At 37.4% G+C, this 26,138-nt stretch overlaps 1 protein-coding gene across 1 annotated transcript; it reads left to right on the top strand.

Annotated features, from left to right (window-relative positions):
• Nucleotides 1-463: 463 nt before the first annotated feature.
• LOC120426857 (cationic amino acid transporter 3-like) lies at nucleotides 464-24,680 on the top strand. Its single transcript, XM_039591660.2, has 4 exons — nucleotides 464-944; nucleotides 18,892-19,319; nucleotides 22,584-23,609; nucleotides 23,673-24,680. The coding sequence occupies exons 2-4, from the start codon at nucleotides 18,947-18,949 to the stop codon at nucleotides 24,170-24,172; spliced, it is 1,899 nt and encodes a 632-aa protein (XP_039447594.1). The 5' UTR covers nucleotides 464-944; nucleotides 18,892-18,946; the 3' UTR covers nucleotides 24,173-24,680.
• The last annotated feature ends 1,458 nt before the right edge of the window (nucleotides 24,681-26,138 follow it).

The following is a 26,138-nucleotide window of genomic DNA, read 5'->3' as shown; positions in this document are numbered from 1 at the left end:
AAACATAGGTTTTGCGTGAGACATAGCGATTATAAAATTTTAGCGACGAATTATGCCAATCTCGATTTCAACCCTCTTATTAAGATGTTTTGACTTCGAATACCTCAATAGCCATCGATTTTTTTTTATTCCTGACTAAATAAATTTTAGATCGATCACAATACTTGCCACTTCTTGGTATAATTATGCGAACAGTAAATTGGTTCCGCTTTGACAGTTCTAAATTGAGGCCGCTTTGCGGACAACTATTCTGCACCCAGATCACGACCGGCTTTCAACCGCGAAACAATGACTTTTCACAGTGATCAGGTATTGGTGCAGTATACTCCAAGGTTGGTCTACACGAATACACCAACCACCAACCATTAGTCAATACCAGCTTAATCTAGTCGCGTCTACTAATAACATACCACCTTAACCAGGTGTGTTATTCGTTCAAAGGTGTGTTGTGTGTCGTTGATCACTTTGCTCAGCTGGTTTCGCGGCGAGAGAGTGAGGAGATGTAGTTGTCGTTCGTTCGCAAGTTTGGCCCAACCAAAGTGGAGGAGGCTTCCTAGCCCAAGGTGTCGAGTTGGGTTGCTCAGTTCGGGTCTAGACGTGGGCAAGTGCGGTTTAGTTTTTTTGTTGTTGTTCGGTTGAAGCCTAAAACCTAGCTTCCAGAGTGTAGCCGGCTTACCTGTCCTGAAGAGGGTGGTCTTTTGGAATTCAGTGTTTAGTGTTCAGTGTTCTGTGTGCTTTGGGATTTGCTAATTAACCCTATAGCCGCAAGGGGTTAACTTAGTTAAGTGATTTTAAGTGTTGTTGAGAAGCTGTGAGAAGGAGGAAGGTGTATTAAAAAAGATTGTTGTTTAGAGAAAAACCAGTTGAACTAAATCGTATTTGGCGTGTGCTCGGTAATCCGTGAAGGCCAAATTCGCGTAAAGGAGTAATATCGAGATTGAAATGTAAGTTGATTTGATTTTTTACCCATTTTCCTTATAAGGTGGTACAGATGATCGATTGAGGTTTCCGGATTGTTTACTTTTTTGTCTGTTTTTTTTTGTTGTAGACTTTTTTTTCTGCAATTTGGTTTAAAGGGTTTAAACGAGAAACATTGTTGGCTTTCTTACAGTTTGGTTTTTATCATTGAATTATCTTATTTTCTACATTTATAATATCTCCATGGAGTAATTCTCTACGAAATCGGTCTTTTTTCTTCAATTTTATTTTTTGTAATTTTCAATCCGCCTGAAACTTTTTTGGTGCCTTCGGTATGCCCAAAGAAGCCGTTTTGCATCATTAGTTTGTCCATATAACTTCCATACAAATTTGGCAGCTGTCCATACAAAAATGATGTATGAAAATTCAAAAATCTGTATCTTTTGAAGGAATTTTTTGATCGATTTGGTGTCTTCAGCAATACTGTAGGTATGGATACGGACTACACTGGAAAAAAATGATACACGGTAAAAATTTTTTTTGGTGATTTTTATTTAACTTTTTGTCACTAAAACTTGATTTGCAAAAAAACACTATTTTTTTTTTTTTTTTGATATGTTTTAGAGGACATCAAATGCCAACTTTTCAGAAATTTCCAGGTTGTGCAAAAAATCTTTGACCGAGTTATGAATTTTTGAATCAATACTAATTTTTTAAAAAATCGGAATATTGGTCGCAAAAATTTTTCAACTTCATTTTTCAATGCTAAATCAAATTTGCAATCAAAAAGTACTTTAGTAAAATTTTGCAGTGTAGTCCGTACCCATACCTACAACTTTGCCGAAGACACCAAATCGATGAAAAAATTCCTTCAAAAGATACAGATTTTTGAATTTTCATACATCATTTTTGTATGGACAGCTGCCAAATTTGTATGGAAAATTATATGGACAAACTAATGATGCAAAATGGCTTCTTTGGGCATACCGAAGGCACCAAAAAAGTTTCAGTCGGATAAAAAAATACAAAAAAAAAATCGAATGCCCGAAATCTGAGAGAACTGCTCCATGTAAAAAAATAGTGCACACAAATGAAACAAACAGAATTAAAAAGTATTTTTAATTTGAATTGATTTGACATGTAAGAATTATTTTGAAATATTTGTAGTAGAACATTTTTATGATTTTTTTTTATAATACAGTCCAGACTTGGTTATCCGAAGCCTCAAAATGCTTTTTTCCGAGGTCTTCGGATAATCGAGTCTGGACTGTATTAGAAGTTGATGTACCCTTTTCGTTTTGAACATATTTAGATAGATTTTTATTAGTTCATTAGAGTCACTAAATAATGTTTTAACAGTCTCAATCTCGGTCTCAATAAGTCCAGACTCGATTTCCGAAGCCTCGATATCAGAAGTTTCGATTATCCGAAGTTTCGATTATCCGAAGTTTCGATTATCCGAAGTTTCGATTATCCCAAGTTTCGATTATTCAAAGTTTCGATTATCCGAAGTTCAATTATCCGGAGGTTTATATTAAACTTCGGATAATCGAATCACAAAAAAAATCGTATGTTTTTATTTTCTTTCTTTTAACATCTAATTCGAGTTCTGCGACCTCGTTTTAGTTAAATTTGAATATTTGATTGAATTTTAAATTGAAAAATGCAATTTTTCAATATATTATCACCGCCATTTTGATCGCCATCTTGAATTTTAAAAATTAAAAACCATTTTAGAATAGTTTATGCTTAGGCTCGAACATCAAAAATAAGACGACGAAAAAAATATTTTTTTCGTGATTCGATTATCCGAAGTGAAATTTTGCCGAGGCCTTCGGATAATCGTGTCTGGACTGTACTTCAAAGTTTTTGGCACCCCCTCTCTTCAAAATTGGCTCAAAAATCAGAGGACAAAATAATAATATTTCAAAAAACTTCAAAATTTCATTGGAAATTTAATTGAAGCAGAAATCAATTTAAAATTCATTCCTATGCGTTCAAAGTCTTTTTGTGCATGTTCGAGTTGATTCAAAAATCATTTGAATATTAAGTGACGAATGACCTCTCTAGGTTAAAGTCACGTTAATAAAATAAACAACAACATTTGAATATTACTGAATTTACGATGTGCAATACCGACAAAAAAAATTATCGGGGTGTCCATTTTCCAACCATTTTTTATTAAAATGTTGAAATTCTGGCTTGTCATTTAATTTTTTTGCTGCCCCCTTGATCTTGGTCAGATTCAAGGAACAAAAAAATGTTTTCAAAAATTTACATCGGTCCAATATTACCATCCGTAGAAATAAACTCTTTTTTTTACAGATATGTGTTGTACTATAAGCAATAATAATTTTATAACCAAAATTTGTGTTTTACCGAATCCGGTGATTTTCAGTATACTAAACTGTTCAAATGTAAAACATTCAGTGTATCCTGCCCAATAGGCGTTGACTTGCTATATTTTGGCCTTTTCAGATTTTGTCTTGAAAATAACAAAACTCTAAGTACTCTTTTCTTTAAGTGCAGCGCATTTTTGTTTTAAGCATGCTTCGATTTTAGAAGGTTTTTTTTCACATATATTTATCAGATTTAATTCATTGCCAAATCGTTGAATTTTCTTTAAATAGAATATAACGTGCTCAAATTGAAATGTTCCAAAAACAAAATTACAATGGCAATTATACTAAAATTTATATTAAAATAATTTAAAATGGAAAGTCCCGATTTTGGCATGGCACAACATTTTGGCAACTGGACAAAAAAAAACTTATTTGATTGCTTGATTGAATTTATTTACTTTATTATTATTCACTTTACGTCAGTAAAATATCACAAGTCTGTAAATAATTTGTTTCTAATCACATTTAGAGCATTTATGAGCTGCAAAATAGCAGAGGTTTTAAAATGTATGTCATTGCAAATATTTTAAATATTTTTTTTTGATATTGATGTTTTTTTAAGTCTTCATTTTGTAAAATGAAAACAATGAATTGAGGATTTTTTCATTAGTTGCAGTTGATTGCTTTAGCAACGCCAAAACAAATTTTATTTAAAGTTTTTGTCAGCCCCTTTCAATTATTACTGGAGAATTAGCTGATAAATAAAAGATGTTTATTATTTCATATTTAATCGATTTCAACGGAACGAAGAACACAAATTTGTAATCATTTTGTAACTTATCTGTGTTTACTCAAATGAAATTGCCGCTAGAACATTAAACATAAAAAGAGCATTATATCATTTTTTTGTCAATTATTGAATGATATGCTATGTTTTTATTAAAAAAACCTAAATTATTGTTGATCAAGTTTCAGGTAATTGAACTTTGATCCGGAAATCTATAGCAATAAACCTTGAATGTCAAAAAATACAATCTGGAATAGCGCTCACAATGTGATTTCAATTTGAATTGAAACACAATACCAGACACCGATTAACTTGTCATCAATCAATTGGCAGAATGTCACACTTTTGGTAAAGTTTACGCGCGCACACGACACCCTTCCACCCCCGCGGCGTGTGTACGCTGAGCTCATAGATCTCCAGACGTTGCACTCTTGCCTGCGCAGACTTAAGGTGTCATTATTAAATTCGCAAATAAAAGATAACTCAAGGCAGGCAGAAGCTCATCACACGAGCTAAAAGTGATTGTCCCCCCTCTATCTCTCTTGGCAGTCAATTTCCGCCCACGACCGCTTATCAAACTGCAAGCTTGAACTTATTCGCGCTCATTATATTTAAGGCCACGCGGGAGAGTATGAGGAACAATTACGCCTTTTTATCGCGCGCGCAATTCTTCCAGGAAGAATGAGCTCAAATTGTGCCTCCTGCTCAGCTGATTACACGCGCGAGACGATGACAATTTAAATTCCATATTTTTAAAGGTACATTGTACTGCTGATCCCAGCTCAGCTGACCACTTAAGTCCCTCTCATATACGTAAATTCCCATTTTGAGGGCCAGATTCCTCGGAAAGCTGCAGCTGCATTTTTCATGAAGCACTTGAAAAGCAACTCTACAGAGATCAACTCAAACTAAAATAAGGGTGTGAGCTCAACAGCAAACTAGTTCGCTAGTAACTATATTTGCACTTATTGGCAATAAAAGTTGACCACTAGAGCAAGTGCACGCGGATAAACCAGTTCTAAGGTCTGGTCTAAGTGCAGCAATGTTACTACTCTCAACAGTGGGTAAGTAGGACCACTTAAGCTGAAAAAACAAGTTTTCTTATCAATGGGCTGCGGTGTGAATTGGAATGAAAAACGTGTTGGTTTTTATTTGACCAATTTTGTCGATTTTATATGAGTAGCGAATACCAGTTTATCGTTTAAAAAACACTTCAATTATCGTATTGTCCAGTTACTATGTTGGTTTTGCTTTCGAGACGTGTAGTAAAATACGTCAATAAATTGTGGCGCATTTAATGTAGGGTAAAATCACCATTATGCCACCAAAATCTCACCTTAAAGCGCTTCTAAATGATTCAATTCGCTTATGCAAGCAATTCAATACGCCCTTAATGAGAGCTCCCTTAACTTCCACGTTTAGTAGCCGTGTTTACCGAAAATGTTTTGATTTAATTGAAAGCCTATATATCTTTCACTTTTAATTACCTTAGCCACCGGTAAAACCCTCCAACAAAAGCCATTCTCTCTCAGGGGGAATTCCCGCCCAACCCCTCCCTCTGCTCAATCAATTAAAGTCGCGTGGCTTTGGCGCGAAAATGCCTCGATCGCCTGGCGCGCTTCGGAGAAAGTCAATTCATTCAGCACAGCCCAGCGTGAACGTCTGTATTAAGCTCTCATTGTTGGCATATGAACTAACGATGCTGTGAAAGAAGATCGACATATGAGGTTTGTTAAGATAACCTCCATAACAAAAGTGTTTATAAGAATACGTATTTTTTGGTAAAGTACTTTTCGAAGGAATTTTTATAAAATAAAGCTGTTTTTTAAAATCATTTTTCATTATGGTTTTTTTAATTCACTGATTATTGTTATTAAAACCAACTGCTTCACCAGTAAATAATTTGAATGTGATTCCATTCTATAAAAAGGCAAGTTCAGAAATCTCTGATCTTTTAACATTTTTTCATTTAAAAAATGCTTTTGAGGATACATATTAGTAAATCGATAAAATTCATAAGTGTTAGTATAAACTCACAATTTAATTTATTCAAAACAAGCCTTACCCGACAAACTTCGTTCTGCCTTTTTTTCGTTAGTTGACGTTTTTAACTTTTTTGCTTATTCAGCCTCCTGTGATCAAAATTTGATTTTACGTAACTTTTTCCATAGAATCTGCAGATTTTCCGGAATCGGTTCCAGAGTGGCCAAAGTTTTAACTTTTTGGCGTAAGAACCTTCCTTGGGCTTATACGAACCCAACGCAACAAAGAGCACCTCGATCCGACGCTCCGTATTGAACTGATTCGCGTTCGAACAAAACCGTCGAAATTTTTTATATATCGTCAGCTGTGTGCTATCTTGTGACATAGACCATTTTGGTCGAAAATGAGTTAATGATGACGTTTTGCTATACTTAACAAACACTACAAGATGCTTTAACCCGATTTTGGAAACTCGCTTCCGTTTCCCGGATATCGCAATACACACTTGTGACATAGACCAATTTATCATCAAAATGATCGTGCACACTTGTGACACGTCATACATGTTGTTGGAAAATGTGGAAAAAATTTCTTGTTTTTCACAAATTTATGTATACACTTACACTTCTAAAGGCAATGAAACCTTTTGTTTTTGAAAATATACTGATTAAGTCGGTTAAACTATTGATTTAAGCCTATTTTAGTTTGTATGGGAATTCTGTGCACACTTGTGACACGTAGTACAATTTTACTTTCGAAACACACTTGTGACACGTGCTTTTCAGATTTTTGTTTACATTATTTACTGTATCTTTTAACTGGTGTAACCAAATTAGTTGAAACTTGGAGCGTTTGTTAAGCGACAGTATACGAACCGATTGCTTCAAAAAGTTTGGCTCTATCATTCATAGTTTTGAAATTATTTACCAACAAACTTTAAAAATCGATTTTCTCGAAAAGTACTAAATGGTCGTTGTCACAAGATAGCACACAACTGACGAATAGATATATATTTTCATATAGCTAAAATTTTAGATTGAGGGTCCTGATTTTTGGTTCAATGATCAGAAATTCTTTACTCATCGTCGAGCGAATCTTTGTCGACTGGAGCTCACAACCATTCGCGAGCGAACACAAGTCTCAGGATGCCAGCGACTTGCTCAACCGCTTCACCCAGCAACACAAATACTTCGTTAATGTCTGTGCCTATTTCGTTCATCGGCTCAGTCACACACGAATACGTTCAGAGAGGAGAGAATCTTACAACATACCAGCTCGGCGCTCTTTTCGCCTACACTACTACAGTTTTCTATAGAAATTGCTTTTAAATGTGTCTTTGGTGTTGTGTTATCAACAAAATTGCAAAACATTTTTGATTACATTAATAATATTGATTCTAAGCAGTTTAAAATATGAGCAAAACAAAGCCGATACGCAATCGGTCTCTCTGAACCATTCGCTGTACTACCCGAATGGAGAGAGAGCGAGAGCAAAGAGAGAGTATTAAGTAGCGATCGGTGTGGAAGCGACAAGCGGTAGAAAACGGTCAGAGCAGTTTTTTCGTCGCGTTCGGTTTGTGATCGCGAGTGAATGAGTCTTTTTGGAGCAATCACGACCCTTGCTTTCAATCAAAGACGTTAAAGACGTATGTAAAAACACTTCCCAGCTTGTTGAGAGGTGAATCGAAATATTTTGCCAGGGGTCCACAATTCACATAAAATATAAGCAATGTTATAGGATATTTCTCCGGACTAGTTACTTGAAATTCATAGAAACTTGTATTCTTCATTATTTTTTTTTATCACTATGTACTATCACTGTCAGATTCTAGATTGTTTTTATCAATGTTTCTGTTTATTGAAAAAATACCAGAATTTATTGAAAGATCTTTTGTAAATTTTTATGTTTTTTTTTTCATTTTGATTTTTAGAACATTTTTAATTGAGTTCGATTTGCAACCGTTTTAATTCAATAAAAACGAAATAAAATTAAAAATGATTTGGAAAATAATATTGCAGTTTTGTTATTTTTGAATTCAGTTTCATGCAAGCAAACCTAAAGTAAACAAACAAATACATTATAGAAAAAATAACTTGAATCACAGAGCCTTGTGCACCGAGATTTTTGTGACAGAAATTTAAGTAACTTTAAACTGGGGGTCGTGCATAAACTACGTGGCTTTCAATTTTTAATTTTCGACCCCCCCCCCCCTTACATTTTGTATGGACAGTGATTTTTGCAGTTTCAAAATTTGTATGGTATTAAGGCAGTTCTCATGTGTTTGAAAACACTCGTTTTTTTAAACTGCAAATCAGCTTTATGTACCTAATGTCATTTCAGTGTTGATCTTAGTCTTAGGGTAAAGTTTTCAATATTTTTCTGGCTGTTCTACTTGTTTGAACCAGTTTCATACACTCTGATAAAAAAAGCAATTATGATTCTCCAATAAACCGACAATCAGGGCCAGAGTGTTACTACCGACGCTTACCTCCCGCATGATGACTACTTGAATGAGTGTTATATATATATTTTTTTTATCTCGAAACAACTCTCAAGTGCCCTTAAATTGAAGTTTTACTGACAGTTTAGGTAACCGCAATCATGGTGCGTACACGCTTACATCTTATCACCACTTGCCACGGCCCTTTTGGGTAGCCTCAGATCAGTGTGTTTGCGCGTGGTTTTTTTTATCGTTAAGACTTCTAGTTATAAAGTTTATACGCTGGTTTACGAGACAAAGTGCGTTGACGTTATTACCACTCGCGGTAATGACTTTATGGACCAAGTCTACAAGTTACCCTTTAGTTATAACATCCATGTAAACTCGACTAAAAACGCTTACGTTGAACATTTCAAGCCTTAAACAACAATTAGTAATGCAATCCTTGGTGTTCAGATGGCTAAGTGATCGACTACTTCGGAAACCACAGCAAGTAATTACATGCAGTTGACGAGGGCTGAAGGGTCCCACTTAAGTATTTGGCCCTTCGACGGATGTAACCTTGACACTCTTTTAGGAGTTTTTATTAGTAGCACTCGTGAAACGAACCAAAAAAGACATACAAAAACAATCGATTTTACGCACATTCAACGTATACATGCCATGCTCGAGTGGAAGTTTTTCGGGCTTGACACGTGTTTACACTATGCTCGTTGAATGCTACATGTGTTTTGCGGCGGTGTACCAGTTGCAAGCAATTTTATGGTTGGGAAACCCCGCAGGTTTTTTAAACTTTTATTTTCGAAGTCGATGAGCGAACCTGTTCTTATCCAAATTCAGTTTCGCGGGCCGCTGTCGTTGAATTCTTGTTTGCAACCACCACCAAGGCACAACTCTTCATCACCTTCCTGATGATCAAATCACCCAATGAAGTTTGAAATGATGTTTGCGGTCCAACGACTAACTTGGTCGATCAAATCATACACTTGAGCGCGATCGTCCAAGTGTACGGGTATAAAAAGGCAAAAACAACCCGAGATGTTTGGTAAAACCAGTTTTTTTGGCCGGTAACATCTGAGCATCTTGCAATTCTTTGGCTTGGGTTAGGACACCTTTGGGACATCAACAACAAATGGCAATAGCGTTGGACTCAGCATGATGCTCAACTTAATACCGGGGGTAGGATTAGGTTTCAATCCGTTGGAGTAGGTCATAGGAGGGGCAAATTTTGCGAAATGGGACTCGAATATCTTGCTGTTTAGGGGTTGTTGACATTTATATTTTTGTAGAATCAATTTCCGGAGATACAGTGTTCAATTTTGATCCAGGTCAACGCAATGTTTTGAGTTTAATTTCATTGCTTTATCTTTCTTTTCTGAACAAAGCTACTGAAATTTAAAATGTATTCGTTCAGGTAGTAATGGTTCAGTTGCACCGAGAATATTCATCGACTACATATTTATTTATTCAATTGCTATCACAGCATACCAGCTGTACCTGTCCGATCACAATACGTTCTAAAATATTCAACGTTCTAAAGGGGATTTTTCGCACAGAACGAGCAAACGTCCAACGTACAAATTTGCACGCGCCAAACCCGTCTGGACGAGCCAATTAACATTACCCGGGTTGCTTCCCCCTAATTGTTGACAGAATGTTTTTCGCCAGAATGTAACCTTGAACGCGTCTGGAGTTTTGGGTTCTAATTAGGGGGATGGACTAAACATGTTGCCTATTTATCGTGCGACAAAAAGAAACGTTGTAGTTAGACCTTAAAAATGCCATAACTTTAAGATGAACAAACATTTTTACACGATTTAGTTTTACGACTTAGCTGATGAAATCATCTCGGTGAAACGGTCGATCGTACGTGCTGATCTGTACTCGTAACGCAATAACTTGAGATCACATGAGCGAACAATTTCGTTTTTAAGGTTGTTTTTTATCTTTCAAACGCTAAATTTCATCTTTTAGAAACAGGGTTGTTATTAAAGCAAATTTAACATTAAGCTGATGTAACTTTTCAATGCAAAAGTAGTAATACAATTGTATTCATCGTTGTTGTTATTGTACAGTCCAGACTCGATTATCTGAAGGCCTTGCAAAATTTCACTTCGGATAATCAAAACTTCTGATAATCGAATCACGAAAAGAAATTTTTTTTTCGTTGTCTTTTTTTGATGGTTGAGCCTCTAAACTGACGTTATGATTCGAATTCCCGGACGCTTCGAAACCCAGGTACCTCATCTTGTTTTATCAATTATTTGGATATAAGTTCGCATTATGAATGTCAAAACTGTGGTATTTGACGAATTCTAACATCAACTTTCTTTTAAAGTTTGTTTGAACGCTGTAGTTAATGCCAAAAAAATATATAAAATAAAATTATAAGTTTACCAAAAATGTGAAACATTTCACTGAAATATTTCATAGGCGTCCGATGCACCGAGAAGGCAAAGCAGAAATGTATGGTTATGATTTCCTTAAGGGTGCACAGCAACGAAGGAAGTTGTTGTCTTCTTATTCCAAAATTGTCAAACTTACGGACCAAATCCTGCAACAACGGGATTGTAAAATTAGTCAACCTTTGTTATAAATTACCTTGTGGACAGTACTTTAGGGGATGAATGAAAAAATGTATCGATAGTACCCGTAGTTTTGAAGATACTAAAATGTCTGTAACAAAAATATGGGTGCAAAAACTCTGGTTGATGTGCACCGTTAAATTCTAGCAAATTTTTATACAAAAAATCGATTGTTTTGATGTTAACAGCTTATTTGAAACCTAAAAAATGCTATTCACTAACATTTACGTCCAAATTTGTGCGGTTTATAAGCAAAATCGAGTGTCCGGAATTCGAAGCAAAAGTGTCCGGATTTCGAATCAGCTTTTATCAGTGTCCGGGATCAAAGCACAACAAGTCATTTTAATTTTTAAATTCTGATGAAAAATTGTTAGAAAAGACATATTTTGCATGCATTCTCTTAAAACTGACTGATATTTCTACATTTCCAACTTGTTACGTGATTTTTTACCACTTATAACAAAAATGATATGCTACTAAGTGTCCGGACTTCGAATCATGACGTTATTTACTCTACGGTGATTAAGATTTTTTTTAAATCCAGGATGGCGGCCAAAATGGCGGTGATATAATATTGAAAAAAGGGCATTTTTCAATTTAATACGCAACCAACCAATAAAATTTGACTTAAATGGGGTCGCAAACTCGAATTTGATGTTAAAAGTAAGAAAAAAACGAAAAAAAAATGTTTTGTTCGTGATTTGATTTTGTCCAAAGTCCCATAAGGCTTTCTAGGCCCAGTGAAAAAATATAATTTAACCCAAAAATGACGAACTTCTCGTCACAGTGTCCTGATGCGAACAATGATCGAGCTCGAGCTGTCACAGCTCTGCGAAGTATGTTGGTTGACAGGTCAGTCAGTCAAAAAATAACAGCTAGAAGTCGCCTGACAAAAAAAAATCAAGCAAAAAATTGTAATAGGGCCTGCTCACGTCAGTTGGTGTTTACATTAAGAACGAGCAGGATAGATTCTTTGTTTACACTTCGGCTTCGGCCCTATTACAATGTTTTGCTTGAAATGCTAGAAAGAGATAGGAAATATGATGCAAACAAACGTCCAGCTGCCATGTAAACATACTATGAATGTGTTAGTAAATTTCTGAATAGAAAGCCTTATACAAACCTTCGGATAATCAATTTTCGGATAATCTAAACTTTGGATAATCGAGTCTGGACTGTATTAACATTACACTTAACCCCCAGTGGTTGGTCAATTTTTCGTTTGACAATTTTTAGTTTGTACTCCGTTTGTTTGACAAAGTCTAACTAAATAGTCACTTTTTAAAAGGGGGCTCACGCACACTATCAAAACAAACGTTTGGTAGTGTGTGTGAACTCCGTGTAAAATGAATGTCAAACTAAAATGTGACCCCGTTCGTTTAACAGGTTGATGTCAAACCATCGGGGTTGAGTGTAATTGGATAAAAAAAATCACGTCACAAATCAAAGTCTGACCTTTTTTTTTTTTTTGAATATCTGACATTTTGCACAATTTTGTAATAGCATTGTCAAGAAATTGTGCTTTAAACAACGTTCGCTGCTAAATTGGCATTAAGTCATTTCGTTAACTTAATCAATCCGCCTTAAATATTGCACGTGCTCGAAAGCATCTCTCGTCATTAAACCACCCATCACGGGCCCCTTTCAACCGTGGGTAATGTTTGGTGCTAAATTTTAAATTGCTTCTTCTTTCACCACAACATAAGCTCTTGAGTGCATTTCCTCATCGGGTTATGTTTCATAGCGCAAAAAAAAAATAGTTTAAGGTACCGGCTTAAGCTAAACCTGCTGCTACTACTTTTTTTTTTTTCTTTGCTCTGTCTGTTGACGTCTAAGACCGTAGAAGATCCATCTCGAAGCTGCTACTACTTTTGATGTTGTTGTTGTTATTGTCTAATGAAATATATAAAATTACGACTTCAATGAAGCGATTGAGCGGAGAGCAAAACAAAAACGGTAAAAAATAGAAATTTGATTCAACCATGTGCAATATAAACCGACGGTGAGGTGTCGATAAAAAGCGATTTTTTATGGCCGGGACCCGTGCCGGGTTGTTTTGTCGCGCGTTCGATAGGGACTGTTGGATTTTTGGGGCCGGCTGGGCAAACCAGCTGGAAAGAGGAAGTTGCAAACTTTCACATCCAATTGCCACTGCTATAGGCCTAAGTGGAACCATTTTGCTAATCATAATTCGTGGTTTGATCCTGAGCTTACGACATAAAGCGAAGAGAGTACGAAAGAGTCGTACGTTTTGTGCTGCAATAGTTGTATTACGTAACTTTAAGTCAATTACGGTGGCCAGAGGTGTTTGAGAACTGAACTGATTGAACCATGATAGTTTGTGAAGCAATTGATTTGTTTGCCATAATGGCGTCCAGATGAGCTGTCAAGATGCCATAATGGCGCTTAGAAAAATCACAATGTACAGTACTTTCCAACTGGTTGAAACACACTCAGATTCGATACACAAAACCAGTACTACACGTTCAAGTTCAGCCACTTAATTGAGTATTCTGTGCTCATCTGTGAAGTTAGTATATTTCGCGTACTGGTGCCGTATACCGCAAACAAACCCCGCTTCACACGGTGAACATTGAACTTGACTCTGCGGCCGTATCTGAATGGCATGGCGCGGAATGACTCAATCACCTTGCGTGCGTGATAAAGCAGATTGCAGGGCCAGTGTAGGAAAAAGTACTGCAAACAGGCATGATAACTCTCGAATAGAGTAATAGAGTACGTCCGAACATATTGTTCAAACGCGGGAAAGCGTCATGGGCATTAGCTTCTACTAACTCAAGAACTAATAACTTCAAATCAACCCAAACTATAAAATTAAAAAGGATCTGTTTAAATAATATAAAATGTAAAAAATATCATCCATCGTAACAAGATTTAATTAAGATCTTCATTTGCTAATAACACATTGCAAGAAATCCAGTTCCAGTGCTTCCGGCAACAGACAACTTCTGACAATCCGGTTCTGAGGCGTCGCCGAACGACATATTAAACATTTCTTTGTGTCTGGAATGGCACTGGCCCTAACCGGTTCGGTCCCGTTCGATGGTGGGCACATTAATCAACTGGAATAACACCGGGTCTTGCACCGGTTCAAAGAAACGGATTTTCAAGGTTATCGCAGTGTTGCCAACCCTTTTGTTACGCCAAACTTTAAAGATTTTTTTTGACAGTTCGCCATAATGGCGGCTGCTATAAAAAAATCAGAATGTGGCGTTTTCAACTCAAACAAAACTGGCACCACTCCGGCCAAGAAACTCGCAACCAAAACAAAACTGATTGCAGCGGCCGGTTCGGCGTGTTCACGTGCTTTTTCACACTTTGTTTTCGTTCGAGTGCACCCATTCCTCTTCCGCACTCTCTCGCTGCGTTGAAGAGCCCGGAACTGTTCTTTACGGCGACAATGACCGATCGTCCCTGCGCGTCGGCGGGCGGCGATCACGCGATGCGCAAAGAGCGACGCGACAACTTTGGAGAGTCGTCGTTGTTGTTTTTGTTCCGCAGATCAAGAAAGGCTTGCACGCGGTGCAACTTGAAAGCTCTGGGGGCAAAAGCCGGCCGACCTTGGGTGGGGTGATAGTCGCGTAGCTTTGAAACGCCGCGCATGGAAAATTTTCTGAAGATACGCAATACGTATGGCAAGACTGCGACTTCATTAACATTTCAATGGGCTGGGCTGGGGGTCCCTTTCACCTTAACCAGTTGTGTAATCTAATGCTGGACGGTTTTATTAGTTGTTACGGGTTTTGCAAGTTCAATGTTTGAACCATATGCAAATCTTAAAATCGTGTTTGAGTTGAAAAATCACTATTTAAACTTAAAACTTGATGAAATTCAGGCATGAGATGGTCATCAAACATAAAATAAAATTGTTGGCTGTTGTGAAAAGATTCCAGTTAGACCAACACAAGACAACCAACCCTACTCCGTCAATGAGGAGGGTGTCGCGTGCCCAAAGAAGCATAAAATCATACACATTCATACCGATTTTAGCATGTTATGAATGAGCCATTGAATACGAACCGTTGTATTGAACTAAGTATGGTATGATATGCGCTATGGTCTGTGGCTAGTAGACAGGTGGATGGAAATTTCCCGCACATTTGACATGCATTGGACAGGTAGCCGGTTTCTTGCATCAGCCAGCCCGCTGCACTTAACGCGGCTTGACCATGATGGTTCTGGTGGGCTTAAAAAGGGTGACAGGCTTGCGACATAATCGTAACCCAAAGGGTTGCAGATTATCGAGGGATAAGTTGAAGGTTGCAAGTTGAATGATTTGTGTGGTGACACATTTTAACATTAGTTTTCAAAAAGGAAAATGTGAAACATTACCTGAATTATCAATATTTAAGTTGAATAATTAATCAAATATTTTTTTAAAGATATTACTAGTTTATATGAAATTCTAATCAGACTGAACGAGAATTCCAGGCAGAGGATAATATTATCTAATATGTACTCCTTTCTTAAAAAAAATCAAAATCAAATCAAATTATTCGCTCTACAGCAAATCACCTTGGCCTTGGCGTTCTCGATTGCGAGAAGCTAGGTGTCCGAAGGCTTGATTGTTGAGGCAATTGCAAACTTCTTTTTACACCTTATCTTCCATCCACCCCGGGATTTCAACTGACGACCTTTGGATTGTTAGTCCAACTGCCTACCAGCGACTCCACCGAGGCAGGACCCAGGGAGACGACTCCTACACCAGGACTGAGCAAACGACCTAACCTCTAGGTTAGTCCGGGGCCATCATTTACTTCCCCGTCCGACGGAAGGCGTGGTCAGACAAATCTCGTCTCGAAAAATGCCACCGGGACCTTCCAGGCCAACTGGGTGAGAGGCAACCACACTTACCCCTACACCGCGGGTCCCGGGTCAAAAAAATACAGATTCCAATTTTTGTCTGACATCATATTTGAAAAAAAGAGTCTCTTTTGATAATCATATTCAAACAATCGCCGGACTCACTCTTCCAGGTATGAATGTTCGCAAAACATGCATTCTCAGCCCGACCGACACCAAATTGCTCATCAACAGAACGCGTTGAGTTGTACACCCAAAATACAGGGTCGCGAGAATCGTTCTACCAAAAATTTATTGAGAGCTCAATGCAAAACTACATTCGACTCTTCGATTGTCAATATTCAAGGGACCTTCGAATAAGAGAATCATCAATTTATAGAACGATGCAAAATAAAGACTGGATTGAAAATATCAAGACTTTTTTTTTATTAGGTCCTTTAAACAAATGTAAACATTGAGGAGTGTATCCCGCTTACTCCGATGGACATTGGCATAAGGTGTCAAAGGGATACACTCAATGTTTACATTTGTTTAAAGGACCTAATCAAAAAAATCCAGATATCTAGAGTTTTTTTGATTAGGTCCTATAAAACATATGAATGACAATAGTTTATAGGTCCCTTAAAAAAAACTCTGGATATGTTTCTCGTTGAACATTGCTTTGGAAGAGAATCATGGCAACGATCATCAAACGCAAACAAAAAAATGTCAAAAATCCTTCTTAGCTTCGTTTCGCAAAGAAAACTGTCTACGCATGCCATGAGAAAGTTAAATTATTGACAACCGGGAGAGATTTTTAACCCCTCTTCAACCCAACCTCGTCTCTAGGCGGGATTCGATCTAAAAACTCGTCAACAATCCATTGTTCAATCAATTTTTGATATTTAAAAAGCATTGCAAAGAAGAACTCCTAAAATTAAAAAAAAATAGGGTTGGAAGTAGGGCGTCCAATTTTCCCGGGTTTTGAATTTCCCGGGAAATGGGAAAAATATGTTTGAAATCCCGGGAAATTAATTAAAATCTATGTTTTCATAATATTTGTTATGTTTTTCAAGCTTAAAATCATAGAATTAGCTCAATAATATTAACTAGTATAAACTTTAATCTAAACTAGGATGACAGTTTTTAAATAGCTTAAAAAAAATTAAAAACGGTTGTTTTTGTTCTTTGTTGTGCTTTGGATTTTAAGTGAACTACAGTTTTAAATTCCCATGTGATTCAAATTAAAAAAGTCTTTCATAAATAAATTTCATTTATATATTTTTTTTAATGACATACAATTTAAATGATAACAAATAAAATAAAACCAGTCAATGTAAAATTTTAGATAAGTTTTAATTTCATGTTTAATATAAAACATATTTTACAAATTATCTTAAAATTACTACCGCCAACTGGGGACTACAGTCTGAATAGGTACAGGAGATTTTAGAGCAGTAAATTTGGAAACCGGGTACTAACTGTTTTGTTATATTCCTGTTTTAACCGAAGTAATTCAAAACATTATGCAAATAAATGGCTTAAATAGGTACATAGAAAAAAAGATGGTAAAATTCATCAGGGAATGGTGACAGATTTTGTGTCAAATAAATGTGTTATATTTCATCAGGAAGTGGTATTTTTTAATAAGCTTCTGAATTTTTTTCATCAGGTTCACATTTTTAATCATTTTTTAGATAAAAATACTCAAAAAAGAGGTAATATTCACCCAACCAAATTTTGAACCATCTAAAATTCAACCTTTTTTTCTGTGTAGCTGTCTTAATTCGTTACATTTGTCCTGATTTGCCCCAGGCGCCGGTGTTTGATGAAAAATAATTTAATATGATTTTTTTTTCAAATTTAAAGTCTAAGATATATGTAAATATTATACCCAATCTTTTAAAAATATATAAAATAAATAGAAAATATTTAAAGTGCTAACCATTTTGTGGATCTGTTAACTAAAACTTTAACAATTTTCCCAAATAAACCAAATTAATGCTGCTATATGCCGAATACAAATTTCAATGCTTTAAAATTCTTATCGAGTAATCGTAATTACTATGTATGTAGACCATAATTTGATACTTCTTTTTTTCCAATTTCAAGAATTCCCGGGACAAACATTTTAAAAAAATCCCGGGATTCGGGAATTTCCGGTTTTGGAAAAATCCCGGGAATTCCCGGGATGGACGCACTAGTTGAAAGTTTGAGTTGTTTTAAAAAATATCATTTTAAGGGGAAAATTTTGGCTGTGTTTTTTACTAACATTTTCTACATTTTAATAAAAATAAGAATGCAGTATATGCCCTACGCATTTTTTTACAATTTAAATGATAATGGTATCAATCTATAGCAGAATATGTGAAAAACAAGCAATAAATTGAAAAAGTAACTTAAAAACATGAAAAAAACTAGAAAGGCCAAAATAATAGGAGGTGGTAGAATAGGCCAAATAATGGTTTAAGCAAAAAAAAAATCCATGAAACCGTCTAGCAAGAGAAGATATCGAGGAATGAAGAGAATCGAAGTACCTATGCAGTCTGAACGGACTGCAGAATTCATCGGTAGATGGAGCAATATTGAGATCAAGAAGATTGCAAACCAGCAAACCAACAATTATATCGACTTCTGACCACTCTTCAGTCACCAAGCTGTTGTGGCCGAGTTAGTATACCAAAGGTCCGTGGTTCAATTCCCATAGAAAACACCTTTTGTGTTTTTTTTTTTGCTTTGACGGATAAACTTTTTTTTATCGTAAATGAACTCGAGGGCATAATTATCTTGGCCAATTCGAGCTGTGTGTCCATAAATGGCACTACTGTTCTCTCGGCTCGAGGCCAGTATTCTCTAAGACGATTGCTGCCCTGTTTTGGGTGTATATTCTGCTGTATGCCTCACTGAACTGCGCAAATGATGACAATCTTCATTATCGCCGGCGCGCCAATTTCGTGCCAGGTATAAACCGTGTTTAACCATCCTTTTTAACCAACAATTGCTTCCTTTTTCTCTCGTGTTTTCGTTCCACAGAGCGCCATTCGAGGCTGTAGACTCGGAGAAGGTAAACAACAGCGCAGCGTCAAAAATGCGCCAAGGTGGACGGATGGATCGGTTTTGGATGGCGTTGACGCGCAAGAAACGCAACGAGGACGACGGAAGTGACTCGAAGCTGGCGCGTGTCCTCTCGCTGCTCGATCTGACCGGGTTGGGTGTTGGCAGTACGCTCGGGTTGGGCGTTTACGTGCTGGCCGGATCGGTGGCGTACGAGCAGGCTGGACCGGCGGTGGTAATTTCGTTCCTGGTGGCCGCCGTTGCATCGGCCATTGCGGCCCTTTGCTACGCGGAGTTTGCCGCACGTGTTCCGAAGGCTGGTTCGGCTTACATCTACAGTTACGTCAGTATTGGAGAGTTTGCGGCGTTCAGCATCGGGTGGAATTTGATTTTGGAGTATGTGATTGGTGAGTAGTAAAAAACAATATTATCGAATTAACCAAATTCAAAGCTCAAGGTTCATGTAGGCTACGAACGCAAATGTCCGATCATCTCAAATGAGCAAAATTTTATTTATAAATGTTGATTACCCCCCTCTGAGGCTGAGACGAAATGATGGCCGTCACTAACTGTCGGCAAAAAAGCAAAACAAGTTTCCTCTCGTGCCAAATCGTTGAAGTCTCTCGTTGGTTATCGAGTTTTATGGATATCTTACCCATATCGGTGTACGGTGTCAAACTGGCAGCAAGCAAGGATGGGGTGAAATATCCTCCCACGTTTAGGAGACTGAATTGTCGCTAACCTCGGCGGGGATAAACCGAAAGCATTGAATATTAAATTGGAGACATTGACCTTTTTTTTGCTGTAGAGAGCAAAAGTTGTTGAAAGAGTTGGTCAAAAGTTTTTGCACTGCTACTCGAAGTAGGTCTGCATCATTCCATAAATGCATCGACCCTCAACGCACCAAAAAAAAGTTGTGACAACCGAATTTGTGTCAAATCTCAATACTATTTAAGGACATTATCTAGTTAAGTTTTTCTAAAAAGAACTGATTTTTGAGAAAGGTTATCATGATGGCGTGTTTTGTTGCCAGTAGGTTTTTACGTTTCGAACAAGCCCAATTTGTGTTCTTGGCTTTGAAAAAACAAACTACGTTTTTTACCTGATGATTCTTGAAATTCTAGCAAATTAGGTTAAAGTTGGTTAACGGAGTCACGAATTATAAAATCTGAACATCTGTTTATTCTCAGGTTTCTGTTTGTGCATATGCGACATTCATGCGAACATGGGCAGTTCATATGTCGATAGTAAACAGAAATCCCAAGTTTTGTGCCGATTGGACCAGTTTTTGCTAAGAAATCCCAAGTTTTTATCTTTGGAAGGCTATAAAGTTTTAAGTGATTCTTATGTAATTGATTAATGATAAATAAAAAATAGAAAAAGGGAATGGCCCAAAACATTTCTTTAAGGTTTATAGACTTTATTAATTTAATCAGAATGTAGAAAAGGTTTCGCAATATATTTTCTTAAAATAAAATTTGAGCATTTGTTACATTTTAGCAAAAATAAACGCCATTTCGTAAAATTAGTAGCAAGGGTCCTGATTAAAGGTGGGCAAAATCGCTCTTTTTTAGGAGTCGCTCATTTTCGTTCGCTCATTAAAAAGAGCCGCTCTTTTGAACGGTTCTTCCGCTCTTTTTAAAAATTTGGATGAAAAGGGGTTTTTTTTAAAGAATCGTGTGATTTCACAAGTTATTTCACATTGGACTTTTATAAATTATTTGATTGGCAAAAAATAAAAATTAAAACGAGAAGTTGCCCTTGAAAACCATAGGTCTTGGTGTGAACTCTTTTCTATAAACACTAAAGTTTAATCGGACAAAAGGATTTATATTTTTCCAAAATCTCTAAACTATTCAGTAGATTTTTGGTAGTATTTTACAAATTATGCAATTTGAAATGCTCAAATTTGTATTCCGGTAAAACTGTAATGTACAATCAGTTGTACAATGAAAGTTTTTTTCGTTTTGTTTAGAAAATCATTTACTTTTGGGATTTTTTTTATAAGCTTTGAAATATTTAAAAATGCATTTTCAATTCAATTCAATTTAATACTACATTTTTTCGGAAATTCAATAAATTAAAACGAGTTCTTTCAAAAGACCGGAGTTTAAAAAAGAACCTCTTTGTCACTTTCAAACCATTCGCTCCCGAACACTCTCTCTTCTACTCTCCTTCTCTCTCTGATCGGCTCAGTCTCCGAACGGCTCAGGCAGGCCGATCGTCTCCGATCACTCTGAACTGAAAACAATTTTTCTCTGATGCACTGCGTTATACTCATTGATTTGGGTTGCCTAAAATCAATGTTATCAATTAAATTGTGCATTTATTTTGATTTCATAACATTATAGACACCATTCAAAGAAACCAAGAACCAAGAAGAAATCAAATTGATGGCAAACTGAGGGCGTGAAGACAAAAAGACTGCCGCGTTGGCATTTTGTGAGAGTGGCTCTTCGCTGAGCATGGTAGTGTGTGAGTGTCGTCGAGCGACGGAGTAGGCAAATATTTTCACGATGTATTTGTTCGCTGAGTGAACAGTTCGGGCCACTCGCTGGATGGTTGCGAGTCTCATTCGCTCATGAATGCTAGTGGGTTGGAATAAGAGAGGATGGAGACGAATGGATAGGCGATGAGTGAGTGGTTTCTGTTCATTGAACCGAAAATCAGGACCCTCGATTAGTAGCAATTTTCTGCCTAATCCTACATTTAAGTTTGGGTGCTCTCCCCATCCAATTATTCGAATGTTTGGGTACGAGTAGAAATAGTGACATAAAACACCCCAAAACCTTAATTTTGAAAAGTCCAATAAAGAGGGCATACAAAATCAAACCATTCTTTAAATAGCCTTTTCATCAAAATTAAAAAAAATAACGAAACAGTCGATCAAAAAAGCCTCTCTTTTTAATGAGCGAGCGAATATGAGCGGCTCCTAAAAATGAGCGGTTTTGCCCACCTCTAAATATGGTTGTTTCACACAAGGAGGCGTTTGAGAGTTAAATTGATATTTTTGCCGAGTTTTTCGGCCAATTATCTACATAATGTTTTTGGGCCAACAGTTGCAAAGTCACTGGAAAAAATTCTTTTAAAAAATTGGCAAAAAAGAGAGATGGCACCAAATTGGGGAATTTTGTTTCTGTCGACAGATGAAAGTTTCCACCAAGTTTGGCCAAATCGGGGGTTTGGGGTCGCATATATGTTATTCATGATTGGACATATTTGATTGCAAAGATGGAAAGCTTGTGAGAATCTACATTCTACATATTGAGTATAGTTAAAATATCATTTTTTAAGTCCAACTTCACGAATTTAGGTGAAAAATGGATTAGTGTCCGTGATTTTGAACATTAATCGGTAGTTATTTCGGAGAAGTATCCGAAGATATATAAACTGTTTAAATCTGGCAACCATGAAAAAGAATAAAGTTACTTTTGCGGGATTTATGAAGGCCTGGTTTAGTAAACTTGCAGAAGATACTTTTTTTTATAAATAATAAAATTACTTGTGAGAAAGATTGATGTTTTCTCGTTTAGATTGTTTGATGGAGACGCTTGATGTTTAGTTTAACACAAGAACAAAGGTTGCAACGGCTGAAAGAACTTGAAATTATTATTCAGTTATTATAATTTTTATTTTATCACTAAATTCATTCTTACTCTCTCTTTCAACAGGAACCTCCAGCGTGGCCCGCGGAATGAGCGGCTACATCGATGCGCTGATCGACAACAAGATGAGCAACGCGCTGCGAGAAGCCATGGGCATGAACGTGAGCTTCCTGTCCGACTATCCGGATTTCTTCTCGTTCGTCGTGGTGCTGATTCTGGCCGCCCTGCTTGCCTACGGAGTTAAGGAGTCCACGCTGTTGAACAACATCTTCACGGGCGTTAATTTGTGCGTCATTGCTATCGTGCTGGTGGCGGGGGGTATGAACAGTGACTCCGCGAACTGGAACATCAAGCCGGAGGATATTCCGGAGGGTATTGATGGTGGCAGTGGAGGGTTTGCACCGTACGGCTTTGCTGGCATCATGGCGGGTGCGGCCAAGTGCTTCTATGGCTTCGTTGGATTTGATTGTATTGCCACGACTGGAGAGGAGGCGAAGAACCCGAGTCGGAACATTCCGTTGGCCATCGTGATCTCGTTGGTTGTGATCTTCTTGGCTTACTTTGGAATTTCAACTGTCCTTACCATGGCGCTGCCGTACTACCTCCAGAACCCGGAAGCTCCGTTCCCTCATCTGTTTGATCAGCTGGAATGGTATGAGATCAAGTGGATTGTATCGATTGGAGCCATCTTTGCGCTGTGCACCAGCTTGTTGGGAGCGATGTTCCCGCTGCCACGTGTCCTGTATGCTATGTCTTCGGACGGTATCATCTTCAAAAAGCTTCGGACGGTGCATCCCAAGACGCAAACTCCGGTGCTGGCGACGATCCTCGCCGGATTGTTGGCCGCTACGATGGCGCTGCTGTTCAACTTGCACCAGCTGATCGATATGATGTCCATCGGAACGCTGCTGGCTTACACGATTGTCGCGGTCAGTGTGCTTGTGCTGCGGTACCAAGAAGACACGTTGCTGCAGACTACGGAAGTCAGCGTCACACTGCCCGATGTGTGCAAGCAGATGTTCAACGTGGACAAGCTGAAGGAACCGAGCAAGCTGTCGTCGAGTATCGTCAAGGGTGGAATCTGTGTGTTTGGTAAGTGATTGCTTGAAAGAAAATTGGTTAAGAAGAAAATTAATTGAACATATCTTATTGCAGCTGTTCTTGTCTGTGCCGTTTGCGGAATCCTCGTGATGGCCGACGACCAAGTGTCTGCCGGTGATCCTGGAGTCATCATCACTCTTTCGGTTCTGGCCGGTGTCATGGTTCTCCTCATCGTCATCACTTCCTTCCAGCCCAAGGAAAGCACTCTGCTGACCTTCAAAGTACCTCTGGTTCCAGTGCTGCCCATGTTGAGTGTGTTCTTCAACTTGTACCTGATGTTCCAGCTGGACTCTGGCACGTGGATCCGGTTCGCCGTGTGGGTCGTGATCGGCTACATAATCTACTTCACGTACGGAATCCACCACTCCGTCGAGGGTGCTCTGGCCAAGGAACAGGCAGCGCTGACCGTGAACGGTAACGGCCACAAGCCTGCCAACAAGGCCGGCTTCGACAACAACGGATTTGACTCGAGTCATGACCGGATCGTGTCCACCATCCCAACGGAAAACCCGCGAAGGAGTTCCAAAAACTCGTACACCTTCAACAACGAGTAAGCTGAACGTGGAAAAAAGAAACCGATTTAGCGATTAAGTACAAAACGTTAGGCTGCTGCATCGATCGGTCCATCGCAGAGACATTAGATTTTATATCCAGAGCTCTCTCGAATCGCAACTTGCCGCAACGCAGGCCCAGTACTCCAGAGATGTGGTGTTTTAGTGGATAAGCTAGCCGGTATTCGATGAACAGTGTGATGATATTGTAAACCTTTTAAAGTATTCAGCTGCCGGATCGATTTTATCGAAGACGACTCACGGTGTGAGTCGAAAACCCCCCCAAACTTGTGATAAAAAGAATTTAGTGGTATTTTTTTTCAGTTAAACATACACACAAAAAGTGCAACACATTTTAATGATATGAAAAGTGTTAAGTATCGGCGGACGGAACGATTAACTAAATGTATTTTATTACAGCTGCACACACACAGGCCTGAGCCCGATTGTGTCGAGTACGTTATACACGAAACATTAAAACAAACCCCAATAAATCAAGATAAGCGATTGAGTTTTGAATTTTACTTATCACATTCCCCTCCAGAAACCCGTATCTTTAGTAAATCGGCCATTGACGTAGGTGTTTTGTTTTGGGGCTTAATACGAGACACAAGTCGTCGAATGTGTAACACTTGTGATAAGGATTCGAGACTAGTAATTCCGAAACGATAAAGTCGCGACAGCTCAGTACCGCTGCTATTTTTTTTTCGTTGTTATCAGCCCCTTTTGAATGAAATTGTTTTCAATTGGGCTCGTAAAGTATTAGTGGGGGGTTTAGATAAAGTCGGCCGGGAAAATGTTCGCATTACCGCACACAATCGATTGTTCACTCAAGGTCCAGTGTGGTCGGTGGGATTTTTTGGTCAATGCTTGGATTGATATGAGGGGCTGGAATTTGTCCTTTTTGATTATTTTCTTTTTCTTTGCTGATATGAAAATTAACCTGTTCTGGAAAATTTTGCAGACATTTTTTTGCACTTTCTGATCGATTATATACACTGTTCACAGTAAACTGTTTGGATAAATATCTTTTTAAATCCTTTTAACAACCTATATTATTTTTTCTACTGTTTATAATCCGCATAAAACATTACATCTTGTGAAAATATAACTGGTTCAATCCAATAAGGTTGAAACAAATTATAAAGGACGTTATTATCCTTATTTGTATTTTAAGATTTATTTCACATTGACTACAATCTGGAGAGGTATAGCAATTTATAAACAGCTTAAAAGCATTTTAAATTGGAATTTTGTATGCACTTTATTGTGCTTCGGATTTAACAATACTTTATCCCAGTGTTTCTCAACCGGTGAGGAATTCCCCCCTGGGGGGGAATTTAGCCATTCTTAGGGGGGAATGAGGATGCAATAGAAATGTGAACGAGCTTGCAAAAATAATCCATGTCTGAAACATTCTTTGAAAGAATATTTCTACTTTTAAAAAAAAGATCCTTTGGATGGAAATTTTGATTTTGAACACATTTTTTTTTATTTTTGTTCTATTTTAAAGAAATTTTACAAACTCTCCTAAAATTTAACAGTTCTTTGAAAAATCAAATTGACAATGCAAATTCTGGAAGTTTTTTGCCTTTGCAATTTGAAAAGCAGATTTTATTTTTTTGTGAGATCTCTCATCTTAAAAAATAACAAGATCCTCAGATTTTTTTTTCAAGGAAACATTTGCATTAATTCAAACAGGAACAGTTAGTTTATTAAAAAATACAATTGTTGTAGATATTTTTAACAATTTTGGACTACATTTTGTTGATTATTTCACAAACTGCATATTTATATGTTTTGCATGATTTTTGTTTTGTTTTTTTTTTTAGTTGAAGCTTTAGTCTTATGATAAACATCAAAACTTAAATTATGAAATTTGACTACAGTTTGTCCAAGTTTCAGGGGGGAATGAAGTTCATAAAAATTAGCCAAGGGGGGAACGGAACGAAAAAGGTCGAGAAACACT

This window comes from Culex pipiens, chromosome 2 (genome assembly GCF_016801865.2).
Source record: "Culex pipiens pallens isolate TS chromosome 2, TS_CPP_V2, whole genome shotgun sequence".
NCBI lineage: Eukaryota > Metazoa > Arthropoda > Insecta > Diptera > Culicidae > Culex > Culex pipiens.
The sequence above is the reverse complement of the archived record's forward strand: the minus strand, read 5'-3'. Positions and strand labels throughout refer to the sequence as shown.

Bases quoted from the DNA above. Each gene is read 5' to 3' on its own strand.
- LOC120426857 (XM_039591660.2), top strand. From the start codon at position 18,947: ATGCGCCAAGGTGGACGGATGGATCGGTTTTGGATGGCGTTGACGCGC. The intron at 19,320-22,583 runs GTGAGTAGTAAA...CTCTTTCAACAG, and splicing joins GATTTTGGAGTATGTGATTG to GAACCTCCAGCGTGGCCCGC. The intron at 23,610-23,672 runs GTAAGTGATTGC...ATCTTATTGCAG, and splicing joins GGGTGGAATCTGTGTGTTTG to CTGTTCTTGTCTGTGCCGTT.